Source organism: Ictidomys tridecemlineatus, chromosome 12 (assembly GCF_052094955.1).
Source record: "Ictidomys tridecemlineatus isolate mIctTri1 chromosome 12, mIctTri1.hap1, whole genome shotgun sequence".
Classification (NCBI taxonomy): Eukaryota; Metazoa; Chordata; class Mammalia; order Rodentia; family Sciuridae; genus Ictidomys; species Ictidomys tridecemlineatus.
In genome coordinates, this window is record NC_135488.1 from 13,097,583 (window position 1) to 13,116,877 (window position 19,295).

Consider the following 19,295-nt stretch of genomic DNA (forward strand, 5'->3'; position numbering starts at 1 on the left):
ACCTGCTGATTTGCATGTGCCCACAGCACAGCCCACTGCCCTGAGGACTTCTTAAGAGGCTGCTCACACCCTGTGCAGGAGTCAGTCCCAGTCAGGACACAGCATGGACATGAGGGCCCCTGCTCAGCTCCTGGGGCTCCTGCTGCTCTGCCTCCCAGGTAAGGAGGGACAGTACTGGGGATTTACTAATCACAGTGTGGTCAGTGCTGCCTGGCTACTCAGGAAAGTCCTCTTGCAACATCACTACTTGCAAAGATATTTCTTTTTATGTTTTTAATGGCAGGTGTTAGATGTGACATCATGATGACCCAGTCTCCATCCTCCTTGCCTGTGTCTCCTGGAGACAGCGTCACCATCACCTGCAGGGCCAGTCAGGGCATTAGCAATTATTTATACTGGTACCAGCAGAAACCAGTCTGAGCTCCTAAGCTCCTCATCTATTATGCAACCAGTTTGGAATCTGGGGTCTCCTCGAGGTTCAGTGGCAGTGGATCTGGGACAGATTTCACTCTCACCATCAGCAGCCTGGAACCTGAAGATGTTGCCACTTATTACTGTCAACAAGGTAACAGTTATCCTCCCACAGTGACACAGGCCATGACAAAAACCTCCCAGGGAGCAGAAGTGTGAGGCTGGGCTGCCCCAGCTGCTCCTCCTGTTGCCTCAGAGGCAGCCAGGTTCCCAGGGCCATGGGGAGGGTTTGTGGAAGGATCCAGGGGGCTCCTCTGCACCCTGACTCTTTCCTTCAGCTCAGCCCCAACAGGTGACCATGATAACAGCCTCAATGATATGGGCAGAATTTAGACTCTAATGGCAATAGTTGGTGTCGTGCAGCAAAGACAGGCCTCTCCACATATTCCACATGGGAATATTTTAAGACTTTGATTTTTAGTGTAGTTTAAGTTCCCAGCAAGTACAGGGTACTCCTGTGTCCCCCTTGCTTCCACAGCCCCTCTGTCACCACCCCAAGACTCTGTTGCTATTGTTACAATAGCTATCACTGAACTGCTGACAGAACTTGCCTCGACTATGTATCACATTTATGCATTGTGAACTATCTGTTGGTGCAGCAACTTGTGGTAGTGCCGGGTATTTTTGATGATGGTGTTATTGGTGGTACAATTTTTCCAAAAGGAGCTGGTGTATCCTCCTCCCTGTGATGGTCGTTTAGCTAAAATTTGGGGGCCAACAGAGGTGAGGCAAAGAACCTCACCCCCCCCACTAGTACAAAGGCCTATCTACAGGTGTGGCTATATGTTGGACTGGTAGTTAATGATGGGTCACTTAAAGTGCCACCTCTGCTGTACCCGGGACCCACCACGTTTCATTTGATTTTCTGGGGCAGAACTGCTTAGCCCTAAGCGGGGATACTGGCCTTGTTCCTTTCAGGGGCTTGCATGTGCTTATAATTTGACTCGTTCAGATATTGATTCTCAGACTTGTTTTATTTCCTAGTCAACGGGTGAGAGAGGAGAGTTGAGTTGCGGCTGGGTGTTTCTCAGGCTCTTCGATGCCAGTGGCGTTCCAATACCAGCAAAGTAAGTGCTCTGCGAATTCCTAGCAGTTGTGTGATTTTGTAGAAGTTCTTTTTTTAGGATCAAGGAACTCAGGTTTGTTCTGTTGGCATGTCAACAGCTTTTGGGGCGAGGGCTTTTAATGTTGATTTTAGTGTTGTATAAAGTAGTGTATGAAAGCAACACACACTCCCTCACCCAGAGAGGGAGAAGGACACATAGGACATGTTCTAGAATATGCTTGCACTGTCTGCCTGCTGGGACTGTTCCCTGAAGTACTGGCACATTCCACCATGCTGAAAACAGTGCAAAAGCTAAGTCCAGGGTCCCCAGGTCCTCTGTGAATCTGTGTAGGACATTGAAATTATAGCAGTTTTTTAATATTTATTTTTTAGTTGTAGTTGGACACAATACCTTTATTTATTTATTTTTATGTGGTACTGAGGACTGAACCCAGGGCCCCGCACTTGCTAGGCAAGTGCTCTACCTCAGCCCCAGCCCTCCTGTAAGCAAATTTAAACTTTAAAAGCACAGTGCAAGCTAGAAGCAAATATCCTCATGCATACCACAAAGTTGGAATGTTGTTAGCCCTAACGTAAAAAGAGCCCTTGAAAACTAATAAGTAAAAGATCATCTGAATTTGTATTTATTTATTTATTGGTTCCAGTGATTGAACCCAGGGGTGCTTAACCACTGAGCCACATCTCCAGTCCTTTTTATTTTTTATTTTGAGACAGAGTCTCGCTGAGTTAGTTAGGACCTTACTAAGTTACTGAGGCTGTCTTTGACTTGTGATCCATCTGCCTCAGCCTCCCAAGTCACTGGGATCATAGGCATGTGCCTCCTCACCCAGCTCATCTGAATTTTTAAATGGGGAAAATAAAGATCTAAGTCTAGGATATAAACAGGACATTCACAGAGGGCTACAGATGGACAAGCAGTAGGGAGGATGGTGATCAAGATTCTAAATTTGTCATTACGGAAACTCAGGGTGCTGGGTCCCACACTGCCTGTATAACAGGAGGTATGCGCCATAGTGTCCAAATTCCCCCCACCTTTAATCTGGGGAAATAATTTCTACCCCACAAGCTCCTGGTGAGGATTAACTTGGATAACATGCCCTGAACAGCCTCCTTACCACTGAACCCTAGTTTCTAATTTCATCCTAGCCGGAGCAGGAGGGGCGCCCCATTATCAGGAGTGAATACAGAAACTCAAGTTTCTTATGATTCTTTAAAAAATATGTTCAGGGTTTTCACTTATACTTAGAAGAAAAAAATAAGGAAACATCCAAAATTCCACCTTGGCAAAGTGAGGTCCCAGTTATTTCCTAGAAGGTGGAGCTCGGTCGATAGGGAAGCATTCTGATGTGTATTGTGAGGCACAGGGAGTCACAGGGTGGGTGACAGACAGGGCAGGAGACTTACTGAAGTAGGGGGAAGGACAGGAATTTTTCACTTTTTACGTGTCCTGTCTATGCCATTCCAACATTTTTCTTAAATATTTATTTTCTAGTTATCGGTAGACACAATATTTTTATTTTTTATTTTATGTGGTGCTGAGGATCGAACCCAGTGCCTCACGCATGCTAGGCAAGTGTTCTACCTCCAAGCCACAACCCCAGCCCCCATTCCAACATTTTACAACGATCTATGTTACTGTTTTATTTTAAAAATCATATAAATTCATAATGGCTTAATTTTAAATATTGATTCAACACATTTAAAAACACTAATTACTTGCTATTAACAAGTCATTCAAGTCAAAACATCTTTATTTTTATTTGTTTATTTTTATTGGTGCTGAGGACCGAACCCAGTGCCTCACGTGTGCAAGGCAGGTGCTCTACCACTGAGCTACAGCCTCAGGCCCATCTTAATAACAGAAATCTTTCTCATTTTCATATAAGTACATTTCCTGTGTTGATGCTTGGGACAGAGTCTCTTTGCTGAGATGACACCCCATGGAAGGGTCAACACTGTCATTCTCATCCATCAATGAGACCTAATTAGAATGAATACATTTGTGCTAAAAATGTTTCACTTCTGGTTCAGGTGTCTCCGGAATGCCCGCCATGCGCAGCCATCATAGTATGTTATTCCTTCACAGGACTTACGAGCTCTTCTTGAATGGTGGCACTCCTTATGAAAAAGGTGTTGAAGTGGACCCTTCAGTGTCCAGAAGAGGTACTGCAGTGGTGCGCTGCCTTCTGTCAGCTTTCCGTCACTGTGACAATGTACCTGAGATAATCAACTTCAGAAGAAAGAGGTTTATTTTGCTTCACGGGTTTCCGTCCATGATTGCTTGGCCGTTTCTTTGAGCCTGTGACATCATGGTGGGAGCACATGGCAAAGGAGGCCTGTTCATCTCATGGTTGCCAGGACTCAGAGGAAGGGTTGGGGTCCAGTATCTTCAACTGACCAGTGTCCTAGCCTCCTCCCATAAGGCCCCATCTCTTAAAGGTCCCACACCTTCTCCCTCAGTGCCACAGGCTGGTGACCAGGCCTTTAATTTGTGGGCCTTTGGGGAACACCTCAGATCCAAACCGTGGCACCTCCTTTTCCTTAAAGATGAAACAAATGGCAGAGGCTTCAGAGAAGGCAGCCATATTCCAGTAAGCATGACAGTTTCTACTTGGATTCCCATGTTTTAAGATGTGCCATTTGGTGATGTGATCTTAGTCATTTTTATCTCAGTGATTGTTATTTTGGTAGCACATGTAAGACTATAATGTTGAAAATCGTGAGAAATGGGGCCCTGCGTTAGTTCTGTCGCTGAACGCTGAGCTGATGCTGTGGCAGGTACAGAGTGAGTGAAGCCGGCTTCCTCAGAGATGGCCCATTTCAGGGTCAGGGCGTGTAGGCATTGAAATCGTGACATGCATGCCACCTCACCCTCCAGCCACCCTCCAGGAAGATGGAGCACCCGTCAGTATGTCTGTTGGCCAGGGGACACCAGGGAAGGGAGTGGAGGGCACACAGATGGGCCCTCCCCCGGGAAGCTGTGGGCTGACGGCTGGAGTCCCCTCGCACGCCTCAGCCCTCCCGTCCTTGTGTGGTCCAGGACACCAACCCTGGCTGCTGCCCCAGTGGCAGGCTCTCTCCTCCTTGGAACAGGAAGGAGTTGGGGTTTGGGGTGTAGGTGCTTCTTTCTGGGGCCGCATGTGCCCTTCCCCCTTTCCCTGCGTGCTGCTGCGGCCATCTGCCCTAGTGGCCAGGGGTGCTGTAGGGAGGCCGCAGGTGTCTGTCACCGCCAGGTCTCTTCTGACAGCCGGAGGGATGTGGGCGCCTCCTGCCTGCTATAACCACCAGTTGTGCTGACCTGTCACTTAATAGTCTTAACAAATAGTCTTACCCGTTCCGAGCGCTGACAGCTATGGGTCTGTTTCTGTTTGACAGCGCAAGGCAGTGTTTTCCAGCAGATGATGACCATGCGGAGGCAGCCTCAACTCCTGGTGAAACTGAGGTCTCTCACCCAAAGGTCATGGAGCATGCTCAGGTGCGTCCCGCTTCCCGGGCAGTGACCGCGGGGCACTCGGCCCCAGGTCGCATCTGCCTCGGGTCCCCCCTGCTTGGCTGTCTCTTGTCATTTACTTTTTACCTAATTAATTATTTTTGCCAAAGAGCAGAAGAGAAATAGAAAAATAATAAAGCTTAGCATCATTTACTCTTCTTTAACACTAAGCTCAAGTGACAGACTTGGTAATAAATCCTTCAGCTACTTTTGAACAAATGAGACTTACCAATGCCTGGGCCTATCTTCAGGGAAATCTTTTTTTACTTGTTCTTTTTGGTTTTATAGGACAGGAGAATGTATTTTGACATATCCTACATACATGGTGTGCGACTTCCCATTCTTGTGGTTGTACATAGTGTGGAGTTCCACTGGTCGTGGGTTCATATGTGAACACAGGAAAGTGACGTCCCACTCATTCTGCTGTCTTTCCTATTTCCAGCCCCTCTCCCTCCCCCTCACACTCTTTGTCTAATCCAATGAACTTTTCTTCTTCCCTCCCCTCCCCTTATTGTGCTTTAGCATCTGCATATCAGAGAGAACATTTGGCCTTTGGTTTTTGGGGACTGACTAGCATATTTCACTTAGCATGATAATCTCCAGTTCCATCCATTTATTGGCAAATGCTATAGTTTCCTTCTTCTTTAGGCTAAGTAATGCTCTCTTGTGTGTATAGATACCACATTTTCTTCATCCATTCATCTGTTGAAGGGCACCTAGGTTGGTTCCGTAGCTTGGCTACTGTGAATTGAGCTGCTATAAACACTGATGTGGCCAAGTTACTACAGTATGAACTTTTTTTTTTTTTTTAATCTTAGGTTTATTTAGGTTTTACTTGCATGCAGTAAAATTTATGATTTGGGGGTTGCAGTTCCTGGAGTTTTGACAAATGTACCGATCACGTGACAATCACCACAATCCAAAGAATATTCCCTTTGCTCTCAAAGGTTCTTTTGTGTCCCTCTGTTGTCAGCTCCCAGCTCTGGACTTGGGGAAGCACTCCTCAGTTTTTTTCCCCAGCACTTTGGCCTTTCCCAGATGCCATAGGTGGACTCATGTGGCCTGCGGCCTGCAGCCTCTGAGTCTGGCGTCTTGGACCATCATACATCTGAGGCTCGTCCATGCTGTTGCCTTTGTTAGTGATTTGTTCCTGTTCATTCTAAATGGTTACTGCTGCATTTGATGGACATGCCACCATGTGTTTATCATCCTCTAGTTGGTGGTCATTTGGGTTTTTCTAGGTTTGGGTAACTATAAATAAACCTGCTCTAAATATTTGCATACACGTTTCTGCGTGTGTGGATGTGAGGCTACCTACATCTCAAGTAGGACTGCCTAGCAGAGGGTTTGTTGTTACATCTGGTGTTGGTCTGGCTGCTTCCCTGAATGCCTGTGCCATTGACCCTCTCCCCCTCTCTGTGCACGGGTTTCAGTGATTCCGTGTTCTTGGCAGCATGTGGTATGATTTTTCTGTTTAGACCAGTTTAAAAAGTGAACAGCAGTTTCTCACCATGGTTTCATTTGCCTTTTCCTGGGGAGATCCCAGAGCTTCCAGTTCTCACTGGATCCCCTGTAGTCATGTAACCTTCTCTCGGGGTTTCAGTAGCTGCCTCTTTAAAATGGGGATAATAGCAATGTCAATTCCCTCCAGCTGTAATGAGGTTTAATTGAAAGCAAGTATATAAAACACTTAGTCCATATTTATAGTCCCTGGCTATACAGAAACACAGTGGTGTTGGCTATAATTATCTATATCCTAATTATTTTATATCCAAATAAATGTCAGTGCACACCAGGTAGATACATGTTGCCATTTCCTGAAATTTGTTCAAATGAAGAGGACTGAGGAATTTAAAACAGATGTTAACCGATTGGAGGGATGAGAGGGCCTTCCTCCAGGTCACACAGGGGACAGGAGACGGTGAGCCTGATGCAGGTTGGGGAGCAGCAGGGGAAGCAGACTGAGTGGTGGCTTCTGCCCCTGGGTCAGGGCCTTGCTTTAAATATCCCCTGTTCCTTCTCCAGAGCTGACAGGTGCTTGTCATCACACACGGGTGTTGAGTCTTTCAGTAACTGTTAATAACGTGCTCCTGGGGATTAATCTCTCTTTACCTGCCCCGCCTCTTTTTTCTTTTCCTGGATATTCGTGGCCCTTTTTTTGGCAAATCTTTTCTCAGATAATTGTGTTTTTTTCCCAGTGTGAGGAGAAGCAGCACAGTAGCGGTCTTTGTCAGGGGCCAGCCGGACCCATGGGGCCTAGTTCTCCCTCTTGCTGCTGCTGCCAGCCGCTCCTCCGGGAGCCCAGGGCACCCCCGCAGCCCTGTCAGCACAGCGCTTCCGGCAGTTTCTGTGGCTCCAGATACTAGCTTTTAAGTCCCTTCACCATCTCAAGGTCAGGTTTGACTGTGGTGCAGGGGGTGGATGAAACTAGGAGCACTCTTCTGTGTGTTGGCTTACTAAGAAGGGCCCTGGGTCCTTGTCCCCAACCTCAGGGACTGAGGCTCTCGCTTGAGTGTAGTGCACACGGGCACCCAGACCTTTGGTATCAGAGCATGCCTCTCAGGCGCCCTGCTGCTGCCGCCCCTGCCCCTTACCCAGACTTGGGCTGTCCTGGCATTGCCTCTGCACATGGCGGGATCCTGCCATGTGCGTCCCTGGTGATGCTAAGGGTGGGTTTGGGCACCCTGCTGTTGTGACCCAGGGACAGGCTGGCTCACCGACAGCAGGCCATGGCAGTGAAACCAGAGGCCCTAGGCCTTTCCAAAGCCGTGGACCATGGGCTGCGGTGTACATAGGTCAAGGTCAGGGGCCAGATGTGAACTTTAGGATGTTGCTGCCCTGCCTGAGCACCTGGAGGGGCAAAGGCAGGACTGACCCAACTGGGCATCCTCGCCACCCATCCTGCTACCTACAGAGAGAAGGGAGCGAGTGTGGCACCTGCAGCCCTCTCCTCTCTTTCCAAGGAGCATCCACCTCCAGCCCCACCTGCCCTGCCTACCAGCTCCACCTTGGCTCAGCCATGTCTCTGCTCCCAGGAGACACGAGGGGTCTTTCCAGGACGCCAGCGAGCACAGAACAGTGGAGCAGCAGCGCCAAGAGCAGGAAGCCCAGTATTTGTCTCAGAGCCCTTTGTCCCCTAGGGCCCTAGCTGCCCCAGCCCACAGCCTTACATGAGTGTAGCCTGTGGGTGTCAAGAGACCTTGAAAATGCGGATGAAGCTGGGCAGACCCCTGCTCCCTGGAGAGAGCTCCAGGGTCCTGCACAGGGGCCCAGCAGACTGTTCAGCGAGCTGGCTGGGCTGGGACAGGCTAGGGGGCGCTGTCATCGTGGCAGGGAGCACACAGGTGTCTCAGGCTCCCCAAGGCTTGGCTTTCTGACTCTGGAGCTGTTTCAGATCTAACTTAGTGCTCTATATTGTTTAGCCTTCTCTCAGGGTTAAATAGGAATTACCTCTCTCGTTCTGGAGCTCTTGTACAAAGGGTTCAATTTGCAGTGATCAGGTTCTCAGCCCCTTAGGGGAGGGGAAGCTCCGAATTTTAACTCTTGAGTTCTGAGCACCAAGAAGCGCTGGCCTGTAGAAGGAAGCTACGTGCACGTGTGTGTGGCGGTGCTAGAAATGGACTTCCCTTTGCCTTTTTGATGCATTCTTTTTTCTTTTTTTTATTTTTATTGTTGGTTGTTCAAAACATTACATAGTTCTTGATATATCATATTTCACACTTTGATTCAAGTGGGTTATGAACTCCCATTTTTACCCCGTATACAGATTGCAGAATCACATCAGTTACACTTCCATTGATTTACATATTGCCATACTCGTGTCTGTTGTATTCTGCTGCCTTTCCTATCCTCTACTATCCCCCCTCCCCTCCCCTCCCCTCTTCTCTCTCTACCCCCTCTACTGTAATTCATTTCTCCCCCTTGTATTATTTTTCCCTTTCCCCTCACTTCCTCTTGTATGTAATTTTGTATAACCCTGAGGGTCTCCTTCCATTTCCATGCAATTTCCCTTCTCTCTCCCTTTCCCTCCCACCTCTCATCCCTGTTTAATGTTAATCTTCTTCTCATGCCCTTTGTCCCTACTCTGTTCTTAGTTACTCTCCTTGATGCATTCTTTTCCTCTCTTTTAATGCTGTTATATTATTGCTAAAAATAAATAGGATATGGCCTACCTGAGGCCCATTCACCCCAATCACAGCACCTCTGCCACCAGAGACTGCTGGTCCCCGTGTGAGGTCAAGAGGATATGTTCTTACTTCTTCAACTCAGGTAAACTTTGGTGACACAGAACTTTCTGGCCATCTTAGGTTTGGAAAAATCAGGAGGTTTCTCTAAAGGAATTAAAAAAAAAAAAACAGGTAAGCAGCATTGCCTCATGGAGTGGGAAGGTGCCAGAAGGAAAGGCGTGCCCACTGTGGGAGTGCCCAGCCTGCCAGACAGATGAACAGGGAGGTGGGCAGCAAACAGCAAAGGAGGGGGTGAGAAGGAAGGAAGGAAGGAGGGCTCAGCCTTCCCCTGCGCAGCACAGCGACCACTGTTACTCAGCAGCAGCTGGAACACAGGCCATGGGGGCCTGGGGCAGAACAGCCTCTGGAGTCGCAGCATGACTGCTGGGTGCACATGGGGCACTGAGGCTGCCAGTCTTCGGCTCCTAGGTCAGGAGTAGACATGGGAACCTGAGTGGCTTCAAAGAGGGCTGAGGCTGCTCCCGCCTGGAAGTGGGGGAAATTGGCCTGCACCATGCCTTGATGCTTCTGGACAGTGGGCAAGGTGCTGCTCCAGTTCCCAGGAAGCTCAGGAACGGGGATCCCCTCGCTCAGGCCAGCCCAGGGTCAGGATCTCCGTTTCCTTCCAGCCAGCTGGAAGCCTGAATGTGGCCCCTAGGATAATTGTTCTAAAACTCTGGAGTTAATTAAGATAGAGGATTAATTTATAAAATTAAGATTTCTTTTATAACTTCTGAGTGTAAAAGTGAGTCTCTTATAGGAAAGCATATAGTTGGATCTCGTTTTTGCAGCCACAGGCCTCACTCCTAGGAAGCTGGGGACAGGTGAGGACTCTAGTTAGTTGCTGTCCCGCCTTAGCTCACCAGCTGAGGTGACAGCTCCTCTGGCAGGGCTCCAGGGGCCCCACCTTCCCCAGGGAGACGGGGGCGGGGCCTATGCCAGGGCGGGAACTTGGAGCCTGGTCCCCCACAGCTCAGTGTGGGAGGAGCCCGGAAGTAGTGCCCTGGAGGCGGGGCTGCAGCTCCGGGTGTGGTGGGTCCAGCTCCCGGGATCCAGGAGCGGAGAAGGTGAGCTGGCCCGGAGCAGCCCAGGTCTAGACGCCCACAGGAGGTTGGGACCCCAGGAGGACTCTGACGCCACCCTGGAACCTCGGCCCCAGGTTGCCTGTCCCCTGGAGCCCAGGGCGGTCCCCACAGCGCCCACCGCCCGACCTCGCTGTCCTGGTTCTCACCTAAGGGCTTTCCTCAGCGGAGCTGCTGGTCACAGCTGGTGGGTTTTGATTTGCAGGGTCCTGTTCAGGATGCGGTGGCCTCAGCAGTGTGGCCTGCGCCTTGGACCTCAGAGGAGAAGAGGTGGCCTGATCCATCCGCAGGCCCCCTGGAGAGGGGAGGGCCAATGGAGGAGCCCAGTGTGACCTGGGGGCAGGAGGCAGGTTAAAAGACAGACCTGCCCAGGTATTTCAGGTCTCACTGACTCTGTGTCCTTTTGTTTTCCTGTCCACCTGTGGATTTTGTTTTAAGTCCTCGCTTTAAAAACCCTCTCCTGTTCCTTCTGTGTACCTGACCCATCATTTTAAACCATGTTCCAAGGTCACTTTTTGGTGTATGTGTGGTTCTGGGGATTGAACCCAGGTCCTTGAGCCTGTTCGCAAGTGACCTACCTGAGCTACACCCTCAGAGACCCCTGTAAACTTTTTCCCCTCTGCCACGGGGTCAAGTTGCCAAGGCTGACCTCGAAGGTTCCTCTTCCTCAGCCTCCCTGGTGGCTGGCATGACAGGCATGCACCTGGGACTGTCACTCTAGCCTGTGATGGGAACTCATGTGCATCTGTCCAGGGCTAGGCATGATTCTGCAGAGCTGTGCTCCAGGCTCCCTGTAGGGCTGTGGAGGCTTCTGCTGCCCAGCAGCCCTGGTGCCATGGCCAGGGCTCCTCCCACCCTGGGGCAGGCAGCTGCCCATTGCTGTAGGCTGACCTTATTTTCTTATGGCACCCTTACATACCCTGGAGTATGTTGGATTGTTTGTCCATTACGAGTCTAACAGGTCCTCTAGAACCTTCAAATAATTAGTAAAATTCCTAAAGAGTAAGTGAGCATGCAGAGAAATTGGGCTAATGGGAAGAATGATGTTGGATGATATTTTCATGACTTGAATATATTATCCAACATGAAGTTACATTTTATTACTTACAAAATAATAAAATAATGAAGCAATACCATGGGCTGAGCCAAAATAAATCCTCAGGATCTTAGGCATTCTATAATAAATTTGCATCATTTGAAGTATAGAGTTGATCATCTCTGGGTAATGAAATGGAAGTAAAGGTATCAAAGCCAATGATCATCTGTTTCCAATTTTCTGTGATTTGCTTCAAGTGATAAAGTGGTGATATTTATTAATAATGGATCAAATAGGTTCATAATTGTTTTAGATAACAATTAGATGCCTTTACACTTTAGGCTATATGGGCACATTTGAGAACGGTTCCAGCCATTCTCTCATCCTTTGGGTCATTCCCCTCAGATGTCCTGTGAGACATTTTCTATGTGAGGCTTTAAGAGGAAGAAGAGAATATTCTGTAAAGAAAGCCTTGTGATCTGTGCATTATAAAATTAAATGGGTTCATTCAGAAATCAGAATTTCTATTGAAAGCTATTTGCATGAGCCAAATAAAACCTATTTCTAGGCGTCCTGGTGAAGACAAGGTTTTATCTTTATATGTCTCATTGTTTCTGCCTTGCGACCAGCTCGAGCTTCATGAAAGAAGGTTCAGTTCATAAGAAATTGCTAGTGAGTTTTAAATTAAAGACACAAGACTCTCATTACCTTTCACACAGCTCTGAGACGGCTTCTTCTAGCTCCCACTTCTAGCCACCTAATGTGGTGGCGAGGTTTACACAAGAGACTAGGGAGAGAGGGAGAGCATGCAGGGAGTAAGCTTTTATTGGGGAATAAAAAATTCAAGGGAAAATCCCATCCAGTGAACGTTAAGGGGGGCAGCATCCCAAGGTCAAGGGCAACGATTGGGTCTTCAGGTCAGTGGCCAGGCACGCCTCTGCATGGACAAGCCCTCGGACCTGGGAAAGGGTGGGGAATGGCTCTGACACAACTATGTTTGAGCGCCTCTCACCCAGCCAGGGAAGTAAGTCAAATCACGTGCGAGGATGGCCTCCCACAATTGTCTGTTTTTTTTTTTTCTTGTTGTTGTTAAAATGAAATTCATAAGTTGGCAGACCATTTTTTCAGATGTGTAACTAGATGCCATTTAAATTACCCACCTTTAAATGGTAGACATTTTGTACATGAACACTGCCTGTCTGCACCTTTTTTAACAACCAGTCTGGGCTCAGGAGCCCAAATACCATTGTTAGCTGGAACATGTTCTTCAATTTGGCCTACTTGCCAGTATCCCCTGAGGTCATCTGTTCAATGAGCTTCCTTACTCCTGCTCCCTCACTGGCTTTCATAGAAACCACATACTGTCTATGAATCAGGGACACCAATCCCACAACATTGTGTTCTTTGAGCATCCAAAGTCCCACTTTTCACTTCACCATGCCTGACATAAGCAGTAATATTTATCAGCAAATGTGAGGTTTTCAAAGATCCAATTCTATGTGCTCCTTTCTCAAAGAGCATTAGGCAGGGCTATAGCATACATAAATATTAAGTAAAGGCCATAGTTTTAAAATGTCATCCATTGAATAGTTGACACATGTCTGAGATACTTTTTATTTTGGAGGAAGTATTTTTTAATAGGGAATTCCAACAGCTACGTAATAGTGAAATGAGAAATCTTGCATCCATTTTATTCTTTGTTTCTTATGATTTTTATCAGTAAGGATAAGATACTTTCTTGTTCCAATGCAGATGTTGCCCACTTCTGTAAATGGATGTGGGGTGTCACCTGCTACTTGCATGTCTGCATGTTGTGCTTGACACTAATATCGTACTTGGTAGGTGGCAGAAAGTCAATACTGAAGTTAAGGTCTTGTGTTGTAGCAGCAGAGCTGAAGATCCTTGGTGTGCCACCTTCTGCAACCCATGCTGCTCTGTTCGAGTCCTTTAATGACTTCCTGGTGATGAGCATCATGGTCTCCTGGTCTTTGAGAATGGCCAAGCATTGCTCTGTGAATGTGGAAGATGGGCGTGTGGAAGGCTCCAGGGAGGATGGATCATTGAACATGTACTCTAATCCATATGCCTCTTTAATGACCTGTTTTTCTTCTTGGGTTTTAAGGGAGACAGTGCCCTCAGACACTTCTGTGCAGCTGGGAATGCAGGCTTCTGCTTCACCTTGAAGGAAGCATTAATGATTCATTTCCAGAAGACATCAGAAGAGAGAAGTGAGCCTCTGGTATCATGCAGGTTCCTTGCATTGCCCATGGGCTAGAAGGGAGAAGAGTTGCTTCATGAGATTTGATCCCCTTTTTCCTGAAGAGTTTCACACAGAGGTGAGTCCCCAGCATGTTTAGACACCATTTCAGACCCCTTTGTTGACGGAAATGAATCGCACCCCCTGATGATGTAGAAGAGCTAAAGATGTGTTTGCTATGAATTTTCTATTTTATTTCTCAGGGCCTGAGTCAAGCCAGCCATTGTGCTGTCAGCGCATGAGCTGCTGGTCAAATGTGAGGAAGTGGTCTTGCTTTATGAAAATACCACCCTGATTCAGTGAGCCAGAGGCAGCCTGCAGTCCCTGTTTTCCTATAAAGGCAGATTGCTGTGGATGGCCTCTGGCCTCGTCATGCAGCCCTGCTCAGAGTAGGGGATTGAGGGTCCAGGCAGATCCCTAGTTCCTTTTGACCTTTATTGCCATTGGGCCACCCCAGGGTCCTTGGACTCTACCTGGTCTTCTGGCCTGGGTCAGGGGATGTGAGGTTTGGAATCCCCCTCTGTGGCAGGATCCCAGGTCCCCCAGCCACTTGAGGGCAGCACATCCTTCCCTAATTGTGTTAGAGGGGGAGGATTCTCCCACCCATCCTCATCCATGCTCATCCCACATTTTGTCGCTTGACACCTGAGGACCTTTATTCATTGACTTAGTGGTTAGTGATGATGGTTACTAAGACTAAATGACTCTTTCAAGTCACATCACGTGCATGGTAGGGCTAGAGCATGGATCTTCCCAATTGATTTCATGGGACTCTCTCATGGAAACTGTGACTGCTTCCTAAACACACACTCTACATTTGCAGTGTCAAAATTCTTGGCACTGCCTCCTTGGCAAGTGTATCTTCTCTTCTATGTGGGAATTTCACAAATATTTTCCTTTGGTTTGTGGAGGTCATGCAGAAGGGATTTCATTTGAATTAGCCCAAACAAGAAATACCAGTTGTCTTTTTCACACATGGATGTGTGTAGTGAACACCTCTCTCTGTGTGCTTGCATGAGTTGCTCCTTTGAATTTGTTGAAGAATGGTTGGCTGGGGAACAAGGTAACGAGAGATGGATATCAATGGTTGTCAAGTATTCTGAAGTGAAGAATGTATTGAGGATGTCAAGGCTTTTCTAGCCAGTTCCTATGGCTCAGTCAGGGATCAGTCAGAGGATTCTGTCTGGTAGACTCTTTGGAACAGATGTCAAAGTGGCCTGGTCTTACCCTGTCCAGGACTAAATGCTGAGCTTGAGTGGGAGCTTCTTGTCATTTCAAGCATTTCCATGAGTCTGTCCTCTGTTCTCTTGTATCCATGTGGTTTCTAAGAGGAAAGCGGAACAAAAATTGAAAGTATGGTGATTGATTATTTATACCAATGTTATTTCATTCAACTTTGTATAATACGAAATTAACTTTCTCCTAGTAAGATTTCATATGTGAGGAAACAATGAAAATATTGGGGTTAGGGGATGAGAATATGCAAATCAAACATTTTTGAGCACCAAGACCCGTTTTTTGTTTTTGTTTTTGTGTTTTTAACTTAAATAATAAAGTGCCAGAGGACCATACCTGCCATTCAGCCTCAACAACCTCCAGGTCCAGCTTCCAGGCGGCCCATTTCACCAGGGTGTGTGGGACCACACTGTCCTGGGATGAGAGAGCAGTACCCATGGATGTTGTCATCTCACAGAGTAGATATTGCCAGAGACAGTAGGGAGCTAGTGGCACATGAGGAAGGGAAGAGCTCTCAGGATGGGAAGAGGGGGCCGCTTCGAGACTCACTGGGTATGGCACGAGGCTGCTGGGTGTGGTGTTGGCCTGGGCCCACTGAGTGGGGCAGATCCGTGGTCTGTGTCCCTGTACCCTCCTCTGTAGCCTGTGTTGGCAGCAGATCAGGGAATTGGGATCAGAAGTGCTCCCAGTAACACAGGCACCAGCCCCCAGAGTGTGTGCCTCGCCGTTTCCCCACCTGGCCTGACTTGGTGCTTGTCTTGCCTCAGGGCTGAGACCCTACAGTCTCTGATGAGGGTGTCTGTGGTCCAGATCCAACCTGCATGGCCAACTCAGACCTTCAGCTGGGTCCTAGGCTGCTGCAACCAAACTCTGTCAACTGGGTGGCCGACAACAGAGGATGTGTCTTCCGTTGAGCTCCAGAGGCTCATCACAGTAGGTGTTGGGCTGTCCCAGTTCCATAACCCCTCCCAAGTTTCAAGGGGACTGTCCCCCCAACTCTCCCAGCCCTTCCCACTCTCCTACTGCTGCCCACGATCTGTGGTTCCCATATGGGCATCCCCTCCTGACTCCATCCTCACTTAGGCTGTATCCCCAAGTCTCCCTGGTCTCTGGGTCCAGACTCTCCTCTTCCTACAAGAATATCAGAAATTGGATTTGGTCCCAGTTGATGCCGTGTTCCATCATGTGAGCTCTTAGCTTCATCACTGTGCAAAGACTCTTTTTCCACACAAGTTCGCACGACTTTTGGCTGGCTAAGAATTTTTCAGGGGACACTTTTCTAATGAGTACACTTTCCTTCCTTCAGATCTCCCCCCAGTGAGCATTCCTCGCACCCTTGTCCTAGTTCCTTTATGGCAGGTTCCCTCCTTATGGCTGAGAGGACCTAGTGACCCCTGGATTCACACATTCTCCTTAATCACCAACACACTGCAGAATTCTCTATGGGACTGCGGTGTTTTGCATTGGAACCCACCCCCTGACCTCTAAAAGTGGTCTAGACAATTGGGTTGGCTCCCTCCCTCCTGAACCTCTTTGATGTCCTTTAAAGTAAGTTATTCTTTTGGATTCCTTCCACAGTAGGCAAGTCCTTGGATCCCCTGCTAGAAAGTCTTCCAGCCTGAAGGTCAGATGTGTCCAGATGTTGAATTGAAGGATATCAGCTCCTAGAAGCCCTCATCCTGGCTGCAGTGTTTCCTCCCCTCAATGCAAAGCAAGAAAGTGCAGTTGGCCCTGCACCCATTCTTCTGCATCCATGATCCCCACCAGCTGGAAATCCAAACTATTAGGAAAGGAGTTGTGTCTCTCTGGACAGATACTTCTCTCCTCATTGTTTCCTGGATCTTACAGTGTTACAGAGAATCACACTGCCCTTTCATTGTATTAGGTGTCAGAAGTCATCTGGAGATAATGGAAGTGCTACAGGAAGAAGATATGCAGGGTTTAAATGCAAATACTCGGGCACTTTTGTAAGAGACTTGAGCCTGTGTGGACTGGTGTTTTGGGCTGACTTTGAACAAATCTCCCTTGGATTTCTTGTAACATTTCTGGTTTCTGGGCTTGGGAGTGTTCAGGACTTGTGTGTGAGTCAGCCTCATGGGGATGTGATGGGGGGCAGTCGGAGCTGTTGTGCAGAACCTCAGTGATGGCTTGTAAGGCCACCTGCAACACTGCAAGCAGCAGATGAGAAGGGAGCCCGCTCCCCATGTGTTCAGCTTAACTCTTGTCTTATCCAAAATCATGACTTGTGAAATGTTGCAGAAATGGACTCATGCCAAAAGTTGGGATGTTCTGGGGAGCATGGGCTGTCATTCTATGCTCTCTCTGCATTATGATGTGTTAGTGGGTGGGAACTTGAAGACGTGCTTAGGCCATGGATTCTCCTTCCCTGGGAAAGGGCTTCTCAAATCAGCCCTTGTCCCTCTTTCACCTGCTTCCCCAGGAGGACACAACAAGAACGTTCTTACAAGTTGGCCCCCGGTCTTGGTCTTCCAGCCTCCCAAGTTTGAGAAATAAAATCTGTGCTATGAATTACCCAGTGCCAATACAACACAAACTATGCTAAGATAAGTCAATCAGCAGTCTCCCAAGTGTTTACATTGTGGTAATTGACACCAAACATCCGTTTTGTAATTAAACCATTTTGGAGTACACAGTTGAGTGGCATTAAGCATGTTCATGTTGGTGTATAGGCGTCACCACCATGCATCTCCAGAACTCACGTGGACATACTCTTGCCATCAATGCTGAATTCTAGTGCCCTTGAGGCCTAGGAAAAGAACATGGTATTTACTTTTTATGAACCTGATAATTGAGAATCTGAGATAAGTGAAATCCTACAAAATTTGCCTTTCTCTGGACACGATCATTTTCAAGAAATGCAGATCACCCTCACTCGTGGGCATACCAGGTCCACTGCTAACTCTGCGGGTGTTTCAATTGCACTCTCAGTGACAGTGGTGATTGCGCACATGACCTGTGTGTCCAGCTCAGATCTCAGGATCTAGGGTCTTTGGTTCCACGCAGCCTATAGGTTGCCTGCTCCTCCAGATCTCTGCAGGCCAGTGGCACGAAGGCCCTGGGCCTGGTGGTTTCTTTAGTGAGTGCAATACGTGTCCACAGTGTCGTGGGTCATGATGGACTATAAATAGAAGCAATGCCTGGATACTCCTGGGATCTCAGTAGGCTCAGCCTGTGTGCTGAGAATTGTTGTGACCTCCTAATTAATGGGCCCCCAGAATCCCAGAGAAAAGGGCAAATCCAGAGCCAGTTGAACTTCAGTGTCTCTGAGAGAACTTTTGGGGTGGGGGGCCTGGATACATTGATGTGATGACTCTGATGCAGAGTCACGTGCTTCGAATCCAGGTAGAGGTGCTCAGGAGCAGCCTGGGCTGGCACGTGGGTTCCCCACCTCCACACCTGTGGAACATCTTGGGGCTCTGAGAAGCACAGCAGCCTGACCACGTGAGGGCATCTGCTGTCTCTGCATATAGTGAGCTGGGTTTTCGTCACATCTCTCAACAATTCCACATAACACCAGCTCTGAACCCAGAGTCCTGGGCACTTAGTTGAGGCTCCATCAGCTCCCACCTCTCTACCTGACAGAGCCCTCCTGGCTCCCTCTGCACTCATTACATTGAAGATGAAAACCTGGAGGGTGGGACTTCCCATCATCCAGAAGTTCGCAAACACATTCCACTGTGGCATTTGTTCCTGGAACCCAAATGGTTGGGGGTCCACAAGCACCCTGGCATCCATGTGTGGGAACCATGGTAGTATAATCAAGAAACAGGAAGGAGAGGGGTTGGACTGATCAGTACAGATGGCAGGGCATAGTACAGAGTGGAATGGAGAGTTCTCACCCGGGGTGATTGTTGTGATGTGCACAAATGCTCTGCTGGTGCTGGGGTGCCTGCATGGTTTCTGGGGTCTTGAAAGGCTACAGATGCCCACAGAGTGTTCTCAGATGCACAGTGGGAGGCCCATTGCAATATATACATGTGGAAGAAGTAGGAGACCCCCTTAGTGTGGAGGTGCCATCTAGAAGGCAGCCTCACTTCTCTGAAAAACTTGATTGGAAAAAAAGGGTCCGTACCTGTGCCCAAAGGGCCATATATGCTCCTGGAAGTTGGTGGTGGAAATAGTTCTCCATCCATTAATCACTCCCTCACTCACTAATGTCCTTGTGTCCTTGAGAAAGGCTCTCCCTTTCCTGGTTTTCCTGAATAGAAATCCTCTTGCCTCTTGGGTGAATAGGGTTATGGGTTGTGCAGAGGGTGGTGGTTTACTGAGCATCTTAGAGACTGTCCTTTATGGAGCCTAATGATCCCAACTGGGGAATGAGGCCAGGGTCCTAACTGTGGTTAGTGTGAGGACACCATGGGTTCAGAGAGGGAAAGAAGGACAAGGGAAACTCAGATGTCCCTTCATGGC

The 19,295-nt window shown here is 48.2% G+C and overlaps 1 protein-coding gene across 2 annotated transcripts; it reads left to right on the forward strand.

Moving 5' to 3' along the window:
* The first annotated feature begins 294 nt into the window (after positions 1-294).
* LOC144369049 (nephrocystin-1-like) lies at positions 295-17,517 on the forward strand. 2 transcript variants are annotated; one of them, XM_078028123.1, is made up of 8 exons: positions 295-565; positions 1,456-1,538; positions 3,624-3,700; positions 4,913-5,012; positions 10,541-10,707; positions 13,494-13,707; positions 15,632-15,797; positions 16,443-17,517. In XM_078028123.1, the coding sequence occupies exons 1-5, from the start codon at positions 443-445 to the stop codon at positions 10,665-10,667; spliced, it is 510 nt and encodes a 169-aa protein (XP_077884249.1). In that variant the 5' UTR covers positions 295-442; the 3' UTR covers positions 10,668-10,707; positions 13,494-13,707; positions 15,632-15,797; positions 16,443-17,517. The 2 variants fall into 2 exon arrangements, with proteins under 2 accessions (XP_077884249.1, XP_077884250.1); XM_078028124.1 differs by lacking the exon at positions 10,541-10,707 and having other exon boundaries at positions 302-565.
* Positions 17,518-19,295: the final 1,778 nt, after the last annotated feature.